The sequence below is a fragment of the Oenanthe melanoleuca genome, chromosome 11, assembly GCF_029582105.1.
Source record: "Oenanthe melanoleuca isolate GR-GAL-2019-014 chromosome 11, OMel1.0, whole genome shotgun sequence".
In the NCBI taxonomy this organism is placed as follows: Eukaryota; Metazoa; Chordata; class Aves; order Passeriformes; family Muscicapidae; genus Oenanthe; species Oenanthe melanoleuca.
In genome coordinates, this window is record NC_079345.1 from 6,688,225 (window position 1) to 6,707,405 (window position 19,181).

The 19,181-nt window shown below is 51.2% G+C and overlaps 2 protein-coding genes across 2 annotated transcripts in view; both read left to right on the top strand.

Annotated features, from left to right (window-relative positions):
* The window catches only part of EDC4 (enhancer of mRNA decapping 4), a 31,697-nt gene extending 17,956 nt beyond the window's left edge, over nucleotides 1-13,741 (top strand). Inside the window, exons 18-29 of the mRNA XM_056500786.1 lie at nucleotides 313-776; nucleotides 2,381-2,482; nucleotides 3,397-3,549; nucleotides 4,496-4,532; nucleotides 5,315-5,495; nucleotides 6,021-6,176; nucleotides 6,899-7,014; nucleotides 7,682-7,847; nucleotides 9,018-9,204; nucleotides 10,397-10,616; nucleotides 11,268-11,431; nucleotides 12,706-13,741. Of these exons, the coding sequence (XP_056356761.1) occupies nucleotides 313-776; nucleotides 2,381-2,482; nucleotides 3,397-3,549; nucleotides 4,496-4,532; nucleotides 5,315-5,495; nucleotides 6,021-6,176; nucleotides 6,899-7,014; nucleotides 7,682-7,847; nucleotides 9,018-9,204; nucleotides 10,397-10,616; nucleotides 11,268-11,431; nucleotides 12,706-12,898 (2,139 nt within the window). The 3' untranslated portion in view covers nucleotides 12,899-13,741. The remainder of the gene's footprint in view (nucleotides 1-312; nucleotides 777-2,380; nucleotides 2,483-3,396; nucleotides 3,550-4,495; nucleotides 4,533-5,314; nucleotides 5,496-6,020; nucleotides 6,177-6,898; nucleotides 7,015-7,681; nucleotides 7,848-9,017; nucleotides 9,205-10,396; nucleotides 10,617-11,267; nucleotides 11,432-12,705) is intronic.
* A 712-nt stretch (nucleotides 13,742-14,453) lies between these two features.
* On the top strand, nucleotides 14,454-17,490 carry NRN1L (neuritin 1 like). Its single transcript, XM_056500633.1, has 3 exons — nucleotides 14,454-14,576; nucleotides 16,770-16,965; nucleotides 17,046-17,490. Exons 1-3 carry the CDS (start codon nucleotides 14,519-14,521, stop codon nucleotides 17,326-17,328), a joined length of 537 nt encoding a protein of 178 aa, XP_056356608.1. The 5' UTR covers nucleotides 14,454-14,518; the 3' UTR covers nucleotides 17,329-17,490.
* The last annotated feature ends 1,691 nt before the right edge of the window (nucleotides 17,491-19,181 follow it).

Genomic DNA, 19,181 nt, shown 5'->3' on the forward strand with positions numbered 1-19,181 from the left:
GAAACAAGTTTTCAGTCCAGATGTTCAATGTTAAAACTAATGTTCTCCCTTCAAGAGGAGAGAGTCTGGAGCAGAGCAGGGAAGTAGAATTAGTGTTAGATTTTCTTTTGAAAGTGAGTTCAAGCTAGCATTGGCTTAAGTGTGAGAGTCCACTACGAGTCCATTTTCTGTCTGATGAAGAAGTGGGAGCCAGGGATCACATGAGGAAAGGATACAGCAGGCTGTTTCCAGGGTCACTTAGTGAAAGGCACCAGGGGTTCTTGGAGTGTCTCCACATTATCCTAAAGGCTCTTGTTTGATTTTTGCTTTCAGGTCACACCAGGAAACTCCTCTCTAGCACTGGAACTGCAGGAAGTGGAGCCCTTGGTGGTGCCCCAGGCTTCTCCCACCCGTGAGCGCTCCCCAGACGTGATCTCCTCTGCTTCCACAGCCATGTCCCAGGACATCCCGGAGATCGCCTCCGAGACGCTGCAGCGCAGCTTTGCGGCGGCTCCGGCCGCGCTGCCCGGGGAGGCGCTGGAGCCCGGGCACCATGCAGACAGCATGGCCTCAGCTGCCTCTGCCCTGCACCTGCTGTCCCCCAGGAACCGCCACAGCTCCGAGCACAGCCACCACTCTTTGGACATGCCTCCAGTGGAGGTGGACAGACTGAATGCTCCATCTTTACTAGAGACTGCTTTAACTCAGGAAAATGCGTCTTCTGACAGTGTTGTGAGTCAGCCGTGGCCAGCGGCTCCTGACATAACCCGGGAGACCAGGAACAGCATGGCAGACAGGTAATCACTCGGGTTTGTCTGGCACAGGGCAGTTTGTTTGCACTTGCCAATTTGGCAGCTTGGTGAAAAGCTTTTATGTTGTGATTAATCCAGAGCAGTTCTCCATCCCTCTTTCCCTTAAAGGATCTGACGAGTCAGCCTTCCTGTGTGCTTGTTCTCTCTGCTGTGTCCTGAACTTCCTAGTCCACCTCTAACCATTTTTGCTCTCTGATACTCTTTGCAGCATAAATGATCTCTGTTAAGAAGGTGAAAAGTCTACTTTTTTGGCCTTCATGTTCACATGGAGACTTGAGATTTTTTTTTCAGTGTGCTTTGTAAATCAAACCAGTACAAGCTACATTCTGCCCGAGTGATGCATTCCTGCAGGCTTTTGTTGAATCAATTGGCAACATAACTGACAGGTTTGCTTATAGGTTAATTGTATGTCTCTCTTCTAGGATTGGCTCTATGCAGCTAGTGTTATAAATAAATAAAGTACTTTAGCAGTCAGAAAGTTAATAGCAGTGGAGCAGGAATGAAGGATGGTGCAACATCACTTAGGCTGCTTAGAAGGAGCAATCTGTTATGCTGGACCAGTGCTGGGTTTCATCACAGAATTAGTGTCCCTGTCCTGTAGTGGGATGAGAACAGCAAGATGCATCTGGTATCTCCAGAGACCACTTAGGCTAATGCTACATGCACCACATGAACCTGCAAACACCTTCCTTTTCAGCGGGACTAGAAGGCTGAGAGGGTCATTGTTGTCCCTCAGGTAATCCTGGACTGTTCCCTCATCAGAATTGCAAAGAAAGCCTCATGTTGTGCCTCCACAGCTGAGGATGTTGTTCCAGGAAACAGTCCCACCTGATGGCTCTGGGGAGCGCATTAAGACTGTGCATTAAGACTTTCTACACAATATTTTTTCTTTTACTCATAATGTAAACTTGAGAAAATATTTTGTGGGAGTTTGCAACTCCCCTCAATCCCACTCTATGAATTCTTCAGGATGTCTTATATCAGAACACCAGATCAGATATGTCTGACTCTGAGGGATTTCACAAGTGCTCACTTATGTTTAAAGTCCTTCCTGCAAGCTGCAGTCAGGCAGACCTAATTGACAGCCTAGAAGCATGTGCAGTTTGCTTTCAAAATCATTGTGGTACTCAGACTAGATCCACTGTTACAGTTCTGTCTCTTAGAGCTGACACATCAAATTCACACACTTCTCAGACACTTTAAAGATCTAAGAAGCACTGATGATTTTTGCTTCAGTGATCAGTATTAAATCAGGAAAAACAAATCCAAGATTAAGCTGCTCATTGAAGTATGGTGTGCTGCCAGGTTGAGTAGTGGCTTACCTCTCTTGTATGAATGTCTGTTGGGAGATAGTTCTTACTTAGTGCTTCAAACATAGCTGAATTGTTTCTTCCTTTTTGAGCACATGGACAAGTTCAAGTGTTCAGTGCCTCTACACAACACCTGCCTCTTCCTGGATCTGTGGGATTAATGTGGGGTTGATTTTTATTACAGACTTTCTATCAGGATCCCTCATGGGACATAGAGAGAGGGAATATCCAAGCTGAAAGAGACTTTCATGATGGTATTTTCTTTTTTCCCCTCTCTAGCCCAAGGGATGAGGTTGAAGAAAAGCACAAGAGCTCTTCCTACCATCGACACAGCTACCACCTTCTGCAGCATGACAGCCAGGATGCCAGTGCAGAACAAAGGTACCAGAGTGCTCAGCCCCCTCTCTTGCCCTGCATGGACTCAGCTCAGGCTGCATTTGTGCCTCTGTCCCCAGCCCATCTTCCCCAATGTTCTGATGATTTCAGCTCATCTCAGGATTGGCCTCTGGGCACTCTCCAGTTTATTCTCTAAAGGGAAAGCTTTGATTGTGCTGCTCCTAAAAGCATGGGCCAAGCTTGGTTTAATCACCAGTAAAAACCTATTAAAGGATCAGTTTCCAAATACTGGGCCTTATATAAGGTATCAAGGGTACCTCAGGAGTAAGTTTCTTACTGAAAAGTTTCTGACTTCTTTCCTCCCTTATGGGTCCCCCTGAAGTTCTGTGAGCACATTTTGTGTGCCTGACAAGTTCAGCCCTGTTTGACAGCTGAGGGCTGTCAATAATCCACACATAAATTCAGACTGAAATGTGCAGCTTTTATTGGAAGTTGGTCAGCAGGTGAAAGTCTCCAAGATACTGAGGATCACAGAGATATTTTAGGCTCACCTGATCCTCTTCTGTTCTTGCAAAGTGTTCTGTGTCCAGTGCTTGCTGTCTGTGAAGCTGTAAGGATGTGCTGTGCTTGGGTTCCCTGCTAGGCCATCCTGGGGCTGGAGTGCCAGTATTTGTAACTAAACAGGCATCATTCAGCCACACTGCCTGGGCCCCTGCTGTCCCTAACTCAGGGACTCTCCAAGCCTTTCTGTACAGCACTCGAGCTCAGCCTGAGCAGACCTGGATCAAAGCAGAGCAGCCTGTTCTGAGCTCTGCAGAGGTGACTGAAAGGTTAAGGTGGGGCTGTCTGTAGCTGACTGGCCATGTGTGGATGAAGAGCTGTGTGAATCCATCCCCACAGTGAAGCTGACACAGTCCAGTGTTGTGAGTGATGTCCTCTCCCCTGCTGTTCCTTCACAGTGACCATGATGATGAAGTTGCAAGCTTGGCTTCTACGTCAGGTGGATTTGGTGCCAAAGCATCTGCGCAGAGGCTGCCTGTGAAGGACTGGAAAGTCAAGGCTTCCCCCCGGGCTTCCCCAAAGCTAAAGAGGAAGGGCAAGAAAGATGATGGGTATGCTGGGCACAGTGCCCTTGTTCAGCAATATCTGTCATTTGTTACCTGCCTGATGCTTCTGTGTGTTTCTAAACGTGCCTATATCAATATCCTGCAAGTGAAAATTGGAAAGGTCTACCATGGCACATTAGACCAATCTGTCTGCATCAGTGTGAAGAGAGCTGCACAACTTCTGCATGGGGCTCCCTCCTCTTCTTGTGTTCCTATAGCTTCCTGGTTTGGATCTCTGGCTGTGCAGATCACAACAAAGATGGGCTATGGCATTTAATTCTGGCTGTGGTCCTGCACAGTGACACCCAGAAGCTCTTGGCCTCTGAAATGACTTTCACTTTTTCTGCCTCAGTTGCTGAATGGGTATTGTCTTTTCTTATTTACTTTTCTTCAGAGATCTGTGACTTTGATGAAGACATGCAATATTAGTGAATCAGTTCAGTGTTTTTCTTTATTCTGCTTTATGAGCTGGAGTGTGTTACTAGTTTCTTCCCCTTGAGAGCTGGAATCACACTACATGATTTGTGTTCATTCATTCTAAATTTTAGCAAATGAATACTTGGTTTTTCTTTTCGTAAAATATTGGGAGACCTTCAAAAGGTGTTTGGCAAAGTCTTCTCTGGCCTTGAATTTGAAAATTCAGTGTGCAATGCACTTTGTAACAGTCCTCATTAACACTTGATTCAGGTATCTTTCCTGCCAAGGGACCAGTCTGTAAAGAATTTCAGGGTCTGTGAACAGTGCAAATGATAGTGTCACAGTGCTGTAAGGACTGGGATTTCATCACCTTCCCATCATTCTCCGTGGTACATAAGGCAAAATGGAGTTACGAGCTGGAGTGTGAAATCAAAAGCAACTATAAAATGTGTGATGTGTTTTGGCAGAAGACTTGGATAATAAGAGGAGTTAATTGACATAATTGGGTTACTACTCTTTCTCTGTTTATTTCCAGGGATATGAACCAGTCACCAAGATCATCTAACAACCAGGTGAGTCAGAGCTGCTCTTCATGATGCTTCATATCTTACTAGGAAAGACCTAAGAGAAAGTTCATTGCAGTTCCTTGAAGTATCAAGGATCATGCCCTAGCAGGTTGAGATGAGGCTGCACTTGGGCTTGGAATTGCTCTGTGCTGACATGCAGCAGAGAAGGAGCTCTGTGCTCTTCAGACTGTTGATTTCCTTCTCATACTTGCCTCTGCCTACAGCAAGATAAGCTGTTCTCAGCAAAGAAAGGGTCACAGGGGGATTGACCTTGATGTGTGTGTCTCCTTGTTCCTTCCCTTAAGAGTCGGTTGTCACATGCCTTGAACTATTTTGAGCAGGTGAAGAGACAACATATATAAATTTATGCTTGTCCAGTTGTTTGATTTTCATAAATAAATTAAAGATCTGAAAAAGTGCTCTAAAGAAGCCTCCTTACTGTACTGATTGCACAGCTCTTTTTTGAGTGTTTGAGGTCACTGTTTGCATTTGTAGGCATGAATACTCTCAATACCTGGCCAAAAGTGAATAATACCTGTTTCAAAGGGCATCTTGAATCTAAACAGTTGATATTTTAAGTAACCATATGTTAATTCCATGCAGGAAACTTGCTTTATCAGTTCATTCCTTGGCACAGAAGTTCTTGGGAATAGGCATTAAACTGCTCCTGTTTGCTGTGTTGTGTGTTACACTTCACTTCCAGGCACAGGGGTTGACTGAATACTGAGCAGAAAGCTCAGCTGACCTCCAGTCCTGTTAGAAATGAATGCTTGTCCTCTCCCATGCAGGTGACAGCAGAGTTCCAGGATGAGCTGATGTGCATCCTGAGGAGCCAGCAGCGGGAGCTCTCCGAGCTGCGGCAGAACCAGATGGAGCTGCTGCAGCGACTCACGGATCACCTGGATGCCATCCAGAGCTCCCTCATGGGCCACATTGAGAGGGTGATGGACTCCCAGCAGGAGCAGGAGCGTATCCTTGTTTGCAGCTGTTTGGTGGAAGGCCTGAGGAGGGCTCAGAAAGGTCAAGGATCTGGGGAGCATGGGGCTATAAGTGCAGTACAATTGCATGACTGCAGTATAACTATTTCAGTTCCTCTCAGGCCAAGAAACTCAGAACAGAGGAGAACTGACACTTTCTGTGTGCCACTAAATCTTAGTTACCCATTAAGCCATAAGTGCTGCAGTGCTGGTGTAGACCAGAGGTGCATTTGGTACATTATCCCACCTCTGGCAGTGGCCAATTGCACAAGAGTAATTATGGGCTGATCCTTTCTAACGTACCTTCCAAAGCTCTTTTCTCACCCTGATCAATCATTCAAAAGCACCACGTTTCAGGAACACAGCAGTAATGTTATGAGACAACTCTTTCACTAGAGCTGCACATCTGCTCTCACTGAGCCTCTGGAGGTGAGGCTGCTGTCCATCTTTGTGGACAGGAGTGTTGTGGGTAGACAGGAAATCTGTTGCTGTGCTCCTTAACACAAGTTGTCATTAGAGAGGAGGCTGGACCGGGTGCTGCTGGAAGGGCAGCAGCGCAATGGGCAGCTGCAGGAGCACCTGTCCCAGCAGCTGTCCCAGTCCCTGTCCACAGCTGTGTGCAACCGACTGGAGAGGACCATCCGGGAGGAGATGAAGAAGACAGTGCCCCAGTGTGAGTGTGGCTGCCTAGCTCTGGCAGGTGGATCCCTGCAGGTAGCTCCATTGGGATTGAAAGCACACTGGGAAAGTGCTGGCACTGTATGAAGCAGATTTTAGGTTGTGTGGACACCAATCTGTCTGCACAACAGACTGCTGTGGGCCCCACTGTAATCTGAGAAGAGGGGCTGTGGTTTAGAAGCAGTATGAGGCTCCCAGGGGGAATGCCTTTCCCAGAGGATGTGGTCTGACCCTCATAATTTCTAAAGCCTGTGGAGTCTGTTCAGTGGAGGAAGGTGAAAGAGGCTGATGAGTTTGGAAATGCTCAGTCTTGGCTGGAGCAAGCTTGAAGTTGTCTTTGCCCTTTCTCAATGCACTGGTACCATGCTTGTAAGGAAATGTTCCAAAAACTGCTGGTGGGAAAGCCTGGAGCCAGTAGCTGCCTAAGTAAGGGCTACCTGCTATTCTGGATAAGATCTGCTGTGGCTTTGTCACACCATCTCTTAAAAATCTTCAAGGCTGGAGGTTCCACAGCTTCTGGTGACTTCCAGAGCTGTACCACCTTCCTAGCAAAAACTTCCTTCAAATGTCCAACCTTGGTTCCCCGAGCAAAGTTTGTGATCATTGTCCCTTGCTGTGCCATATGAAAAAATAATTTGATTCCATTTTCTTTTCTGGGCTTTGTAATGTGACTTTAGGCTTAAAGCTGCAATTTTGTCCTGTTTTTGTTATTTCTAGGCATTTCCAAAAGCATGGACCCTACTGTCAGCCAGCTCAGTAATACTGTTGCTGCCAAGCTCACTGCTGTTGAAGGGACACTTAAAGAGAATATTACCAAGCTAGTGAAATCAAAGGTAAGGAGTACCAGAGTAGCTTTTTCAGGGCACAATAAGTTGTCACCTGCCTGGGTAGCAACTTCTTACCTCTCTTCCCCTCACCTCTGTCTCTAGGTAATGCCAGTTTAGCTGCCAGTAGTCAAAGCTTTTTCATGGCCTCATTAGAAGGACAAGCTCTTTGTATCTCCCCTGCGCCTTTGCCTCATTAACACTTTTTTAATTTACCAAGTTGTTCCTTTTCTACTAGTGTAGAAATTCTCACAACAGCAGTGACTTTTAGGGCCAATTCAGTCAAGTGGCAAATGTTTGACTGGCTCCATTCTGTTCTCCATATCTACATTATTTAGAGGACACAAGCTGCTTACTTACCTTGGCTGGGAATTATGGTTTTTTGGGAAGGAAGGAGGAGAAGGAGAAAGGAGCTGTGCCGGTGGCACCTTCCCTTGCTCTATAGCAGAAGTACAGATGAGGTGCTGGTTTTGGGCAGCCCCTGAGCAAGCAGAGGTTCTGCCTGCTGGATTCACAGTGCAGCCTGGCCAGTGGGAAGAGCCAAGGGAGCACCCTTGGACACTGGGCTATCCTTACCTGGTGTGGGTGTGCTGCAGGGACCTGGTGTTTGCTCACAGCCTTAGTCCTGGAGCAGACTGGAACTAATTTTCTGGAATCTTCTGTGTTTGCTTCTAAGAACCTTACAGACAGTGTTGTGAGGGCCACAGCTGACACTCTGCAGGGACCCATCCAGTCAGCCTACAGGGAGGCCTTCCAGAGCGTCGTGCTGCCAGCCTTTGAGAAGAGCTGCCAGTCCATGTTCCAGCAAATCAATGACACCTTCAAGCAGGGCACACAGGAATGTGAGTAGGTTTTCTTCTTCGAGTCTCCTCTGCACTATTTGCATTAGTGGCTGGCAACACATTGTCCTTATGTTTTTTGCCTTTCAGAGTTTCACTGCTGAGTGTTTAACCTCTTAGCCCATCCATGTGTTCTGTTTCATACTTGGGAAGCAGAAGTGGGGAGGTTTTTGTGAGTGGTGCTATAAGAGTATGGATTCACTTCTGGTCTTTGCAGCCCACATAGCAAAAACACTCAGCTGTGTTCTGGGAATCTGTGACTTCACCCATTGAGTAGGAAAGCCCAGCTGCAGGATTATCCCCTCCTGGTGTCAAGAACATGATGAATGGACAGGGTAGCAGTCCTGGAGCTAGACCCTCCTCTCAGAGGACTAATGGATTGGAGGAGTTTAGAGAAGAGTTCTGGGATGACCAGAGGTTAAACAGTGGCTGAACAGTATGACATAGGCTGAAATAGAGTATACCCTTAAGTAAGGAAAACTATACACTGGTGCGCTGTGGAAGATCATTCCTATTCTCAGGTTTGGGATGCAGATCCTTGGCCTTTGGGGAGGCTGGACAGGTGTTACTCTGCAGAGCTGGTTTCTGAGAGGGCCTGAATGTGGCCAGTGCTAGCACAGTGTCTTCTGTTGGCCATAGATGTGCAGAGTGTCTCCAGCTGCTGTTTATTTTACACCCTTCCTCTTCTGCACAAGTCTCCCACAAATATGAGATCTTACATTTTTCTCCGTTTTGTTCAGACCAGTTCATAAGATATTTTAAAATACATGTTTTAAATCTCTGGAGACATGATTTCTTTTCTGTCAAAAAATTTACCCGTCTTTCTTCATGAGCATTGAACTAATGCAGATCACAATTCACACTACGTATGAAATAAAACACCCTCACTCCTGCCTTTATCTCTCCTGAGCAAGGAGTGCCTGTAGAAGTCTGCTGTAGGAGGATTGGAGGGTTTATTGCTGTGTTGTGTGATGGGGAAACTGGAAGATGGGTTTCTAGTTTAATATAATGCAACCCAAAACAAGGCTTGTGCTTCTCCTCTGTCCTGTGCTCATACACGGGCTCAGCAATTGCTTCTGCTGGAGAACATGCAGAGCCTGGCAGCTGCGTTTCTGCCCTGACCATCTCCACAGCTACAGATGGCACAAACATCTCCTTCTGTGCTTGTTGCAGATATCCAGCAGCTGGAGGCTCACTTGAAGAACAAGAAGGTACGAGAGCAGGAGGTGCGGGAGCCGCTGCTGAACCAGCTGCGGCAGCTCATCAGCACCTTCCAGAGCAGCACGGAGCAGCTGGCGTCCACCATCGCAGCCAGTGTCCATGCTGAGGTGCAGCACCAGCTGCACATCATCGTGGGCAAGTGAGTTGGCAGCTGGGCTTGTGGAAAGAGATGGCACTGGCATGCTACAAGCATGTGTCACAAGCATCTCTCCCTGCTTAGTTGTGGAAGCAAGCCAGGAGTGTTGTGGGGCTGCTTGTTGGCCCTGCACATAGGGCAAAGCATGTGGGCTGGTGACTGTTGCCCACAGAAGGTTTCCCAACTGTATTGGGAAGCTCAGCTTTTCCCCAGGTCCCATGTGCACAGTGGAGAACAGAAGGATCTAAGGCACCCCTAAGCACACTCAAATCTGAATGCTTCCTGAAGGCCATTTCAGAGGAGTCTTTTGAAGGCTTTTCTTTACTCAGCATCCTCAACAGTTTCTACAGGCTGCTACTCTCTCCCCACAGCTGCTTTGCAGCAGTTTGTGCTTTGCCCTCCTGGTTTCAGGATGGGATCCCAGCAGTGCCTCCAGCACGTTCACACCATGAGGCAGTGGCAGATTGCCAGGCATTGGGATTGGCTGGTGGTCACCTGTGGGGGAGAACAGCCCTGTCTGTTTTAACCCACTAGAACACATATGTCAGAACACACTGGGGTTTTCAGTGCAAGCAGAGTTGCCAGGAAGGCCACCAGACTAAGTCCTGGTCTTGTTGCATGGGCTGTGCTTGTTCCCAGGGAATTCCTGCTTTTCTACCTGTGATAAAGCAGGTTTGATGCTTTGTACCCTTTGTGAGAGGGGAGAATCCAGCCCTTGAGGGAAAAGGTGTCACACATAGCAGCAGGTTCTGCACTGTGAAATCCTCTTCTCTGGAGAAGTCACAGGCACAGTGTAAGTGTGTTCTCATTCTAAAGGTGTCATCTGCACACTAGGAGCTGCATCTGACAGAACTGTAGGAAGCTGGCCCCATTTGGGAATAAACCCACAGCTTAGTTACCTTGCTTGTAAGACAGAGACATTAAAGATTTAAAACATTGTTTAATGAAAGGCTTAGTTCTCTGAAATGTCACTTTCTTGCACAGAATCCCATCATCTTCCAGATGTACCCTGGTACATGGTGGTGCTGGCCACAGAGTTGCCTGTGCCTCAGATCTGTTTGTATGAACCCTTAGGGAGTCACACTACAATAAGCAAACCAGCCTGTGCTTTGTCACTGGTATAAGCTTTGTGCAGTGTTGTCCCTTGGCTCTTCATTCTCAGAGGTACCCATGGGTTCTGGTTTGTTTTTTTCAGCATGCAGGAGTCTATTTTGGCCCAGGTGCAGAGAGTCATTAAAGGAGAGGTGAGCCTGGCTATGAAGGAGCAGCAAGCAGCTGTCACCTCGAGCATCGTCCAGGCAATGCGCTCGGCAGCCGGGACACCCATCCCCTCTACTCACATGGATTTCCAGTCCCAGCAGACTCACATCCTTCAGCTGCTCCAGCAGGGACACCTCAACCAAGCTTTCCAGCAGGTACCTAGTTTTCCTGGTAGTCATCCACTGCTTGTTGGGGACTGAGAAGGAAAAAAAAGGCTCCTTGGGTGGGCACATAATTTCACAAGAGCTTACACAGGAGTTGACTGAAAAGACTGTTGCAGTGAAGTGCTTGAGGGGTGCAGCTGCTCTCATGCAGGTGGAGCCAGAGCCATGCAGGTTCCATGATTTGGCAGCAGTTAAGTTCCTCCCTGCCCATGTCCTGTCAGGACAGTGTCAGTGCTCCAGTAAAACCAGTGTGTTCTGCCATCAGCGCTGACACGTGGCTCACCTCTGAAAAGCAACAGCTTCATAAGCCTCTCCAGGCAGATCTAGCAGCTGGGGCCTGACCTTGCCTCTGACTTTGAACATGCAGGCAGATCCCTTTCAGCTGCTGCAGACAAACTCTTGTGGGAATGATAGCACTGTTGGCCCTGCTCCATGCTGCTGACAGTAACCTGCTCCCCTCTGTGTGGTTGTGCTCTGTTCAGCTTGGAACAGACACAGGTGTCCTCAAAGCATAGAGCAAGAGCCTAAACATGGCCCTGCTGGCCTGTACAGCAGAGGTGCAGAGATTTTTGACACCCTCTGTCTTGTGTTCCTTACCTGCCCGTTGGTTCCTGTGCATTTTTAGCTGTGTCTTCCTTGCAGGCTCTAACAGCAGCAGATCTCAACCTAGTTCTGTATGTCTGTGAGACTGTGGATACTCAGCAAGTATTTGGACAGCATCCATGCCCACTGTCCCAGCCTGTGCTGCTCTCCCTCATTCAGCAGCTCTCCTCAGATCTGGGCACTCGTACAGAGCTGAAATTGAAGTGAGTATGACCAGAGAATTGGGTCCTGTTCTTAGCTCTGGCTTTAAATTCACTGCCTGGAAGTGGAAGGTGGAACTTGGACAAAAGTTGGAGTTTCTGTAGCCTGTTACTGGAATGTTTACAGCCAGTGGGAACTCAGAAAAATATGTCAGCATTGCCACAGAAGTCTTTGCTGCCCTGAGGTGTAGTGGAAGGAGTACCCAGCAGTAGGTGCTGCTACCTCTGGAACTGTAGCCTGTGAATATTTGCAGCCTGTGCAGTGATGCCCATTCCCCAAGGAATGATCTCCTTGTGGAGGCAAAAGGAGGGATGGTGCCATGTTCCCTGGATCGTGTAGTATCCAGGGCAGGTTTGCTGTGTCCTCAACTCTTAACCCATCGCTGGACTTTGTGTCAGCAGTTTCTTGTCGTGACTGTCAGAAAGGCTCAGTGGGAGGCTGCAGCAGGAGCTACTGGTATCATTTCTGGTGGATGTTCCAAGCAAAGCTTGTGTGACAAAATAGTGACTGTACTGATACTTGCCATGAACATTTTTAGTGTCTGAGTCAAAACCCTGCTATTTGCCCTTAAAAGCTAAATTGTTAAGGTATCTACAGGTTTTGATTATGGCTTGTATGGAAAAATTACTTAAATTGAGTTTTAACTCAATAAGGATAAAGCAAGCTAGAAAAACTGAAAAGAGCTTAAAGTTACAGCCAAGTTATAGGCTGGTAATTGGGGTTAAAGCTGCTGCTGAAAAGTTTAAACTGCATTGTTACTGAAAACCTGCAGTGACCACACTGATTTACTCAGGCTGTGGTTTAAAAGCTGATGGCTCATCTGAACTTCAGAGTGTGTTGTTGGTAAAAGTGTTGAACTTCTCCCACCCCTTCCTGGATGGATTTTATCGTAACCCTACACAAACTGAGCCTCACTGCTGAGGGTGTTACTGCCTAATGAGTGACTAATTCTGCTTAAAGGCGTTTAAGAAAAAATCTACTGAGAGTTACTTCCAGCACTGTGGGGAGTTCTCACGGGCTGTTGCCTCTGCCTTGGTTCCAGCAGCCAGGTTGTGGGGCAGGTGGGCAGGCTGGGAGCTGTAGGCTGACCTCACATGTTTAGGCGGGGATAGGTAGACTGCTGTGAGTCAGGAGCATTTATGTCGTGACAACTGAACATACTGCAGAGTTTGCATGGAGTGGGGAACAAAACTGTGCATCTTCAGTGCTAACATGAGCTGATTCAGATTGGGATCGTATTCTGGGTTTGGTCCTAACCTTGCTCTCTCTCCTTCAGCTACTTGGAGGATGCAGTGATGCACCTGGACCAAAGCGACCCCATCACCCGAGACCACATGGGGTCAGTCATGAACCAGGTGCGGCAAAAGCTCTTCCAGTTCCTCCAGGTGGAACTGCACAACCCTCTGAGCAAACCCGCGCGGCGCCTCATGATCATGCTGCAGGGCCTGGTCACCCCTGGCATGACCTAGGAGCACCTGGCTGCCTGTGGGCTGCTCCACCAGAGCCCACCCAGCAGATCCACACTTACTGACGACGTCTGGCTGGTGTAAGAGCTCTTGCAAGAAAATCTATCAACACGTGTGTGATGTCTCTAAGGCGAACGCCATCTGTGTATAGTTCCAAATAGTCACTGAACATTCACTTGGCTTATTTTTCCTAAATAGCCTCTTTTTTGAGAGTTAAATCTCTTCTTCACCTGCCCATCCGTCCCCAAGGCTGGCTGGCAGTCCATGTCTCATGCAGCAGAAGCCAGTGGATTTTCTTACCCCTTTAAAAGTTCGGATCTGCTGCCGTCAGCAAGGGAGCAGTGAGGTGTGCGCTGAGCCCGAGCACAGGGGCTGCCACCAGAAACCTGTACCCACACTTAGTGAAGGGCTCCAGCTCCTCCTCCCTGACGGGCTGTAGGCACAGGGAGGAGGTCAGCTGAGCGAGAGGGGTTAGTTAAAATTCATTAATTAGTTAGTTACTCTGAGGTTCGTTAATTGCAGATGCACGGTGAAGTGCCCGGCCCGCCTGACGCAGCCAGGCAGGTTTGGGCAGGGGGTGACACCTCTGCAGTCCCCCAGGGAGGGGCTCTGGGTCAGGGTGCTGAGGCAGCAGCAAACTGCCAGAGCCCCGGGGGTCCACAGGTTCTGTTGTGCTTCAGAGCATGTCCATGCTTCAGACATTAGTTTTGATTTTACACCCAGGTTTTTCTTTTTATCTAAATTTTGAAGTTTTGGGGGGTTTTGTTGTTCGTTTTTTGTTTTTTGGGTTTTTTTGGAAATAACATTAAGAACAATTCAATAAAAAACTTTTTGAGAAAAAAAAAAGTGGAGACTTTCTTCTGTTGTGTGATGGAGGGAGAAGACTGAGGGGTCTTTGAGGATATCAAACCATCTCCAGACTGGAGCCTGAGGTGAGGGGCCAGGATGTTTTCTTTTCCCAGATTTTTTCCTGCCTCTGCTTAAGCTTTCCTGTGTGAGTCCAGCAGGAAATAGTGGTCTCTGCTTCCTGGGAGAGGCAGGAGGTTATGGTGGGCTGCTGGCTGTGGGAAGGGGACATTAACTCCCCTTTTCACAGCAAAAATATCTCTGGCTGCTCCTCCTTCCTGGAGAGGAGAAGGCTCTGGGCAGACCTTGCAGCACCTTCCCAATACAGAAAGGAGCTGGAGAGGGATTTTGGACAAGGGCAGTGAGTGACAGGAAAAGGGTGAACGGCTTCACACTGACAGAGGGCACATCAGATTGGATATTGGGAAACATTTCTTCCCTGTGAGGGCAGTGGGTCACAGGTTGCCCAGAGAAGCTGTGGATGCCCCATCCCTGGAAGCGTTCACATCTCCAGGTTGCACAGCGCTGGGAGATGTCCCTGCCGACTTGGAACGAGATGGATTTTACGTTGCCGTCCAACCCAAACCAGTGTGTGTTTTTCCGTGAGCCGCCAGCCCCGGGAGCTGCTCGGCAGGGCGTGCCGGGGGTGGCGCCGGGGCGGTGCCGGGTGCCGGTCCCGGGGCGGTGCCGGGGGCCGGTCCCGGGCGGTGCCGGTCCCGGGGCTGCCGGCGGCGGCGGGCGCGGAGCACTCGGCGGCGGCGGCGCGGGGTCCGTACCATGGGCGGCGGCTGCTGGCGGCTGCTGGGCGTCCTGTGCCCGCTGCTCCTGCACCTCGGTGAGTGCCGCGGGCCGGGCTGGGCCGGCACCCTCGGGCTGTCCCGCCGGGGCTGGGGAGCGGGAGGGTGGGAGCGGGACCCCCGGCCGAGTCCCGCACCGTCTGTAGCTGCGGGGAGCGGGGTGCCCGGCTGCCCCACGGCTCAGCCATCCATCCACCCTTGTGCCGTGCCCGTGTCCGGGTAAGCAGGAACGCGGCTCCCAGCGCTGTCCGGGGTCTCTCTGCTCAGGCGGGGACAGTTCCCGAGCCCTGGCCCTCCAGCCCCGCGCACCTGCTGGCTTTCCCTGCTGCCCTGGTTCACCGGGGCCGGAGGGCATCCTGACCGCTCGGGGCTTATCCGGCAGGTCCTGCACCTCACTGGCACCAGCGTGTCCCCTCCACGCTCCCGCTCCTCCGGGAGCCGGGGGAGGATGCGGAGCACAGCGGTACCCGGTGAAAGGAGATGGGGAGCCCGGGACTAATCGGGTCCTGCTGCACGGATGGAGGACAGGGACCACCAAAGCTCTAGTGGATTTTAGCTCAGAGGGTGGGTGACTCCGACCCTTCCCCAGGAGCAGGATGGCTGCGTCGGCGCTCGCTGGGGAGCCAGGGATGCTCTGCAGCGCCCGGGGAAACTTCCTCCGTGCTTTTCCCTTGGGCTTTCTCCCTGACGGAGCCGGGGGCAGGTTTTTCCCCATGGTTTTGCAGCGGAGCAGCAGAGGTGATTTGCCCTTCTGCTTTCTCCTTCTTTGCTCGCCCTGCCCAGCATCATGCCGAGGTTGCTGAGCAGAGGGGAGAGTTTGTGCCGGACATCAGAGCAGCCCGGGAGGTGAAAGCTCAGCCTGCAGCAGGGACCAGGCGGCTGAGGGGAAGCATCAGCTGCTGGGTTCTTGGGCTGGTGGGAGGCACACTTGTTACCTGGCTGGGTCAAAAGAGGAGCAATGGATCCCACTTTCTCTATTGATACCTGCGATGTTTGTGACCCACGTGTCTGGTATCAGTCCGAGACTTTCCTCGGTGCTGTGCTCAGGGGGTTCTCATTGCAAACACCTAAAGTGCTCTATGATCGTGTCAGGCTCGTCCTGGGGTTAGTCTCGACCTCAGCCCCTTTGCTCAGGACCCTGTTCCAGGAGTGCAGGCATGGGATGCCTGCAGCAAGGCACACAAGGCTCCCTGGAGACATCCTGGCTGCCTCAGCAGTCACCGGGAAACTTTCAGCAGTTTCTGGGGTCACCTTTCCACAGGGGTCCTCCGCAGAAACCTCCCCTCAGTTAGAAACCTCCTGGTGCACACCCATGTCACTTCCGAAACTCTTGTAACTCCTGTGAATTGGCACAGGGACCCCACATCTTCTGACCTCTAGGACCTCTGGGGCAGAGCTGAGGACCATGCAGGTTTTTCTGTGACTGTCACACACCAGCTCCTTCCGGGCTTCCCACCAGTCGTGGATGCATTCACAGTCCTCATGAACACACCCTGTCACCCACTGTCCCTTGTCCCGCACCAGGGTTTGGCCAGTGCCAGTGGTGAATCGTTTTTGGGAACTGGGAGCAGAGCAGGGAATTGAGGCTTCTCAGAATGAAGCAGCCAGACTTGCACTTGTGCCTTCTCCTTTTGTACTTTTTCTTCCCCTTTCCTCCCCTCGATTCTCCTTCCCTGTTTTCCCTTTCCCTTTTCTCTTTATTGTTTCCCATTTCCTGTTCACCTTTCCCTCTTTCTCTTCCCCTTTCCTGTTTCAACCTTTCCTCTTCCCTTCTTTCTCAACTTTCCTTTTTCCTTTCCCCTTCCCCCTTCCCCTTTATCTTTCTCTGTCCCACTTTCCCCTTCTCTTTCCCCCTTCCCCTTTCCTTTCCCCTTTCCCCCTCTTTCCCGCTGCAGTCAGAGCAGGGACTCCAGCTTGCTGAGCCTCTGCTTTGTTTTTATCTGTTGTAGTCACAAATTAATCTTTGCTGTCAGGGGATCAAGGCCGGGACAGATGGCTCTGGGGAGAGCCCGGGAGGCCCGAGGTGAGGTGGGCGGCAGGAGCCCTGCGGGGAATGGCAGCATCGCTGCCGGGCCGTGAATCCCTCGGGCTCCCGGGCCGGGAGCGAAGGTCACAGGGAGAGGATGCCGGCGGTGCGGGGGGCATGGGAGCCCCTCGCCACATTTCAGAGCCACGTTCCCTGAGCTGGGCAGGCGGGGGCTCAGCTCGGCCTCTCCTCTGTGTCCCCGCAGCCGCGAGCCAGGAGCCCGTCAGCATGGCGGGACAGTGCGACAGCATCTTCAGGGGCTTCGCGGGCTGCCTCATCAGCCTGGGGGAGAGCATGACCCAGCACGTCCGGCAGCAGCAGCAGCAGCAGCAGCAGCAGCAGCAGCAGCAGCAGCAGCAGGAGGCCGGCGAGGAGGCGCAGGAGCTGGAAACCATCTGCAAGTGAGTGTCCGTGCGGGAGCGGCTGGGACGGCGGGGTCACCGCCACCAGCATCGCCCCCGACTGCCGCCCTCCCCCGCAGGTCCTGGGATGAGTTCCACACCTGCGCCAGCGCCGTGCTGTCCAGATGTCCCGTGGAAGCCAGCAGCGTCTGGGAGTCGCTGCGCCAGGAGTCCCGCAAGATGCAGTTCCAGGGGAACCTGCAGGAGCTGTGCAGCGCCCGGAGCCGCCTGGCCAGCCCCCAGCCCCCCGGCTCGCCCGCCTCCGAGACCAACCAGGCCACGCTGCGGGGCTCGGCCTCCCCCCTGCAGCCCCGTCTGCTGGCCCTGCTGGCCCTGCTGGCCCTGCCGCTGCTCCGGCTCTAGCCCTGCCCGCAGGGTGCCCAGGTGATGCCGACCCGGTTCCTCCGGCTGCTGGCGCTCCCCGCCACGCCCACCTCCCTCCCGGGCATCCCTCGCGGGGCACGGTCCTCTCCTGCAGCACTTCAGATGGATTTATATTTATATTAAAAGACACTTTTACATTTCTCCTGTCTCTCTGCCATGGGATGCCCCCTGAGTCTCTCCCAAGCGTTATGTATGCTCTGGGGGCTGCAGAGGAGATGCTCCCTGCACCAGTCCCCAAGAAGGGTCAGTGGAGGGTCTGTGACTCCTTTCCCCCAGTGTATTGCCCATGGCCATGCCAAGGAGTCCAGGGGTCCATGGACAGCCCCAGGAGGGGGTGATTCCCACTGCCCTGGTTCTCCTGGCTGCTGCTTTTCAGGGCTGGGCATAGCAGATATTCTCTTTAGAGGTGGGTCAAATATTTTATTTGTTTTAAAGGGCACCTTAGGAAAACACAGGGCACAGATTTCTTTGGCTTTTTGGCAGCCAATAGCTTGTCCTCTGATGGGCAACTCCAGTGACATTTTCTGTTTTCCACCCTTTTTATTTTGGCCTTGCTGTATTCATGGTCGTGAAGAAAACTATGGTTTGTGGGGAAGAGAGTTTTTTTGGGTTTTTTTAACCAAGATGATGGAGGTAAAAATGCTAGGGAACTGGAAATCTCATCCACGTTCACATGGAACTTGTTGAAATTAAACCAAGATGATTTGTGGGGGTTTAACTTGGCTAAACTTGTATCTATCAGTGGAAGATCCTCTAATTCTCATCCCTGTCACTGTTATGCTGAAAACTTAGGGTATTTTTCCCAGCTACTAAAGCTCAGTGTGCAAACCATCTCCCTTAGGCCTGGCTAGCGAAGCATCCTCCCCACTCCCCACCCACCTCCTAAAGGGCCACTGGAATTGCAAATGGGCCACCCCAGCTGTGGCACAGATCAGAGACTCCTTGCTGGTGTGGCCCCCAGGCCCCAGCAGCAGTGGTGGGTAAATCTGGCTGGCATGTGGGAAACCATCCACTTGGGAAAGGCAACAAAATCCTCTGGCCAACAACACAAGTGCCACTGCTCTGAGGATTGTTCCAGGCTCAGCAGAGAGCAGGAGCCATGAGCTCCTACATGCTGTGGATAGCGAGTTGCTGCTGTTTCTGTGATTTCTGTGGCTTCAAGGCTGTCCCAAAAACATTCCAGCAGCTGGGCACATGGTTTTGGCCTGGGGAAACCTTTGCACACTGTCCTGTGGCTGAAAGCCTTCAGAATGTGAGCAAGGAGCTTAGTAATCACTGTCCTCATTGAACCAGGATAAAATATTGCATGTTCCACGTAAAACCTCTTCCTGCGAGGTCTCCTAACTTAACCTCTGGCTGTCCTCTGCCAGGTCCAGGGAGCACTACCAGGATTGCTGGTTCATCCCATGGGGCTGAGTGTTTGCTGCTGATCCCTCAGCTCTGTGTGGGGCACTGTGTTTATTTCCCATTATTTATTTCACTAACCAGCCTGGAGCTGGCTGGGGGGACACCAAACATCTGGGCTCCCGGCTGCCTTTGCTGGGGAAGATACTGATCCCACGGGACACGGGGCAAGACCCACCCCAGCTCTCCTCCTGCAGCAGCTGCCACTCCCCGTGTTTAACGCCAGCGGCGGGGGGATAATCCGCCGATTCTTTCCTTCCCAGTTGCTGACAATCCTGTGTTTAAGGGTGAATTAGTGGCGGATCCCGGCAGGGTGGCTAAGAGGATAAACGCCAGCCGGGCGCCGGGCGCGCACCGCGCAGCGCCCGCCGGCACCGCCGGGGGGATGGAGCATCACCAGCGCGGTGCTGTGACAGCTGCCGCCACGG

Excerpts from the sequence above, each read along its gene's own strand:
- NRN1L (XM_056500633.1), top strand. The coding sequence starts at position 14,519 with ATGGGCGGCGGCTGCTGGCGGCTGCTGGGCGTCCTGTGCCCGCTGCTC. Across the intron at positions 14,577-16,769 it reads CCCGCTGCTCCTGCACCTCG|CCGCGAGCCAGGAGCCCGTC; the intron begins GTGAGTGCCGCG and ends GTGTCCCCGCAG. Across the intron at positions 16,966-17,045 it reads GAGCTGGAAACCATCTGCAA|GTCCTGGGATGAGTTCCACA; the intron begins GTGAGTGTCCGT and ends CCTCCCCCGCAG.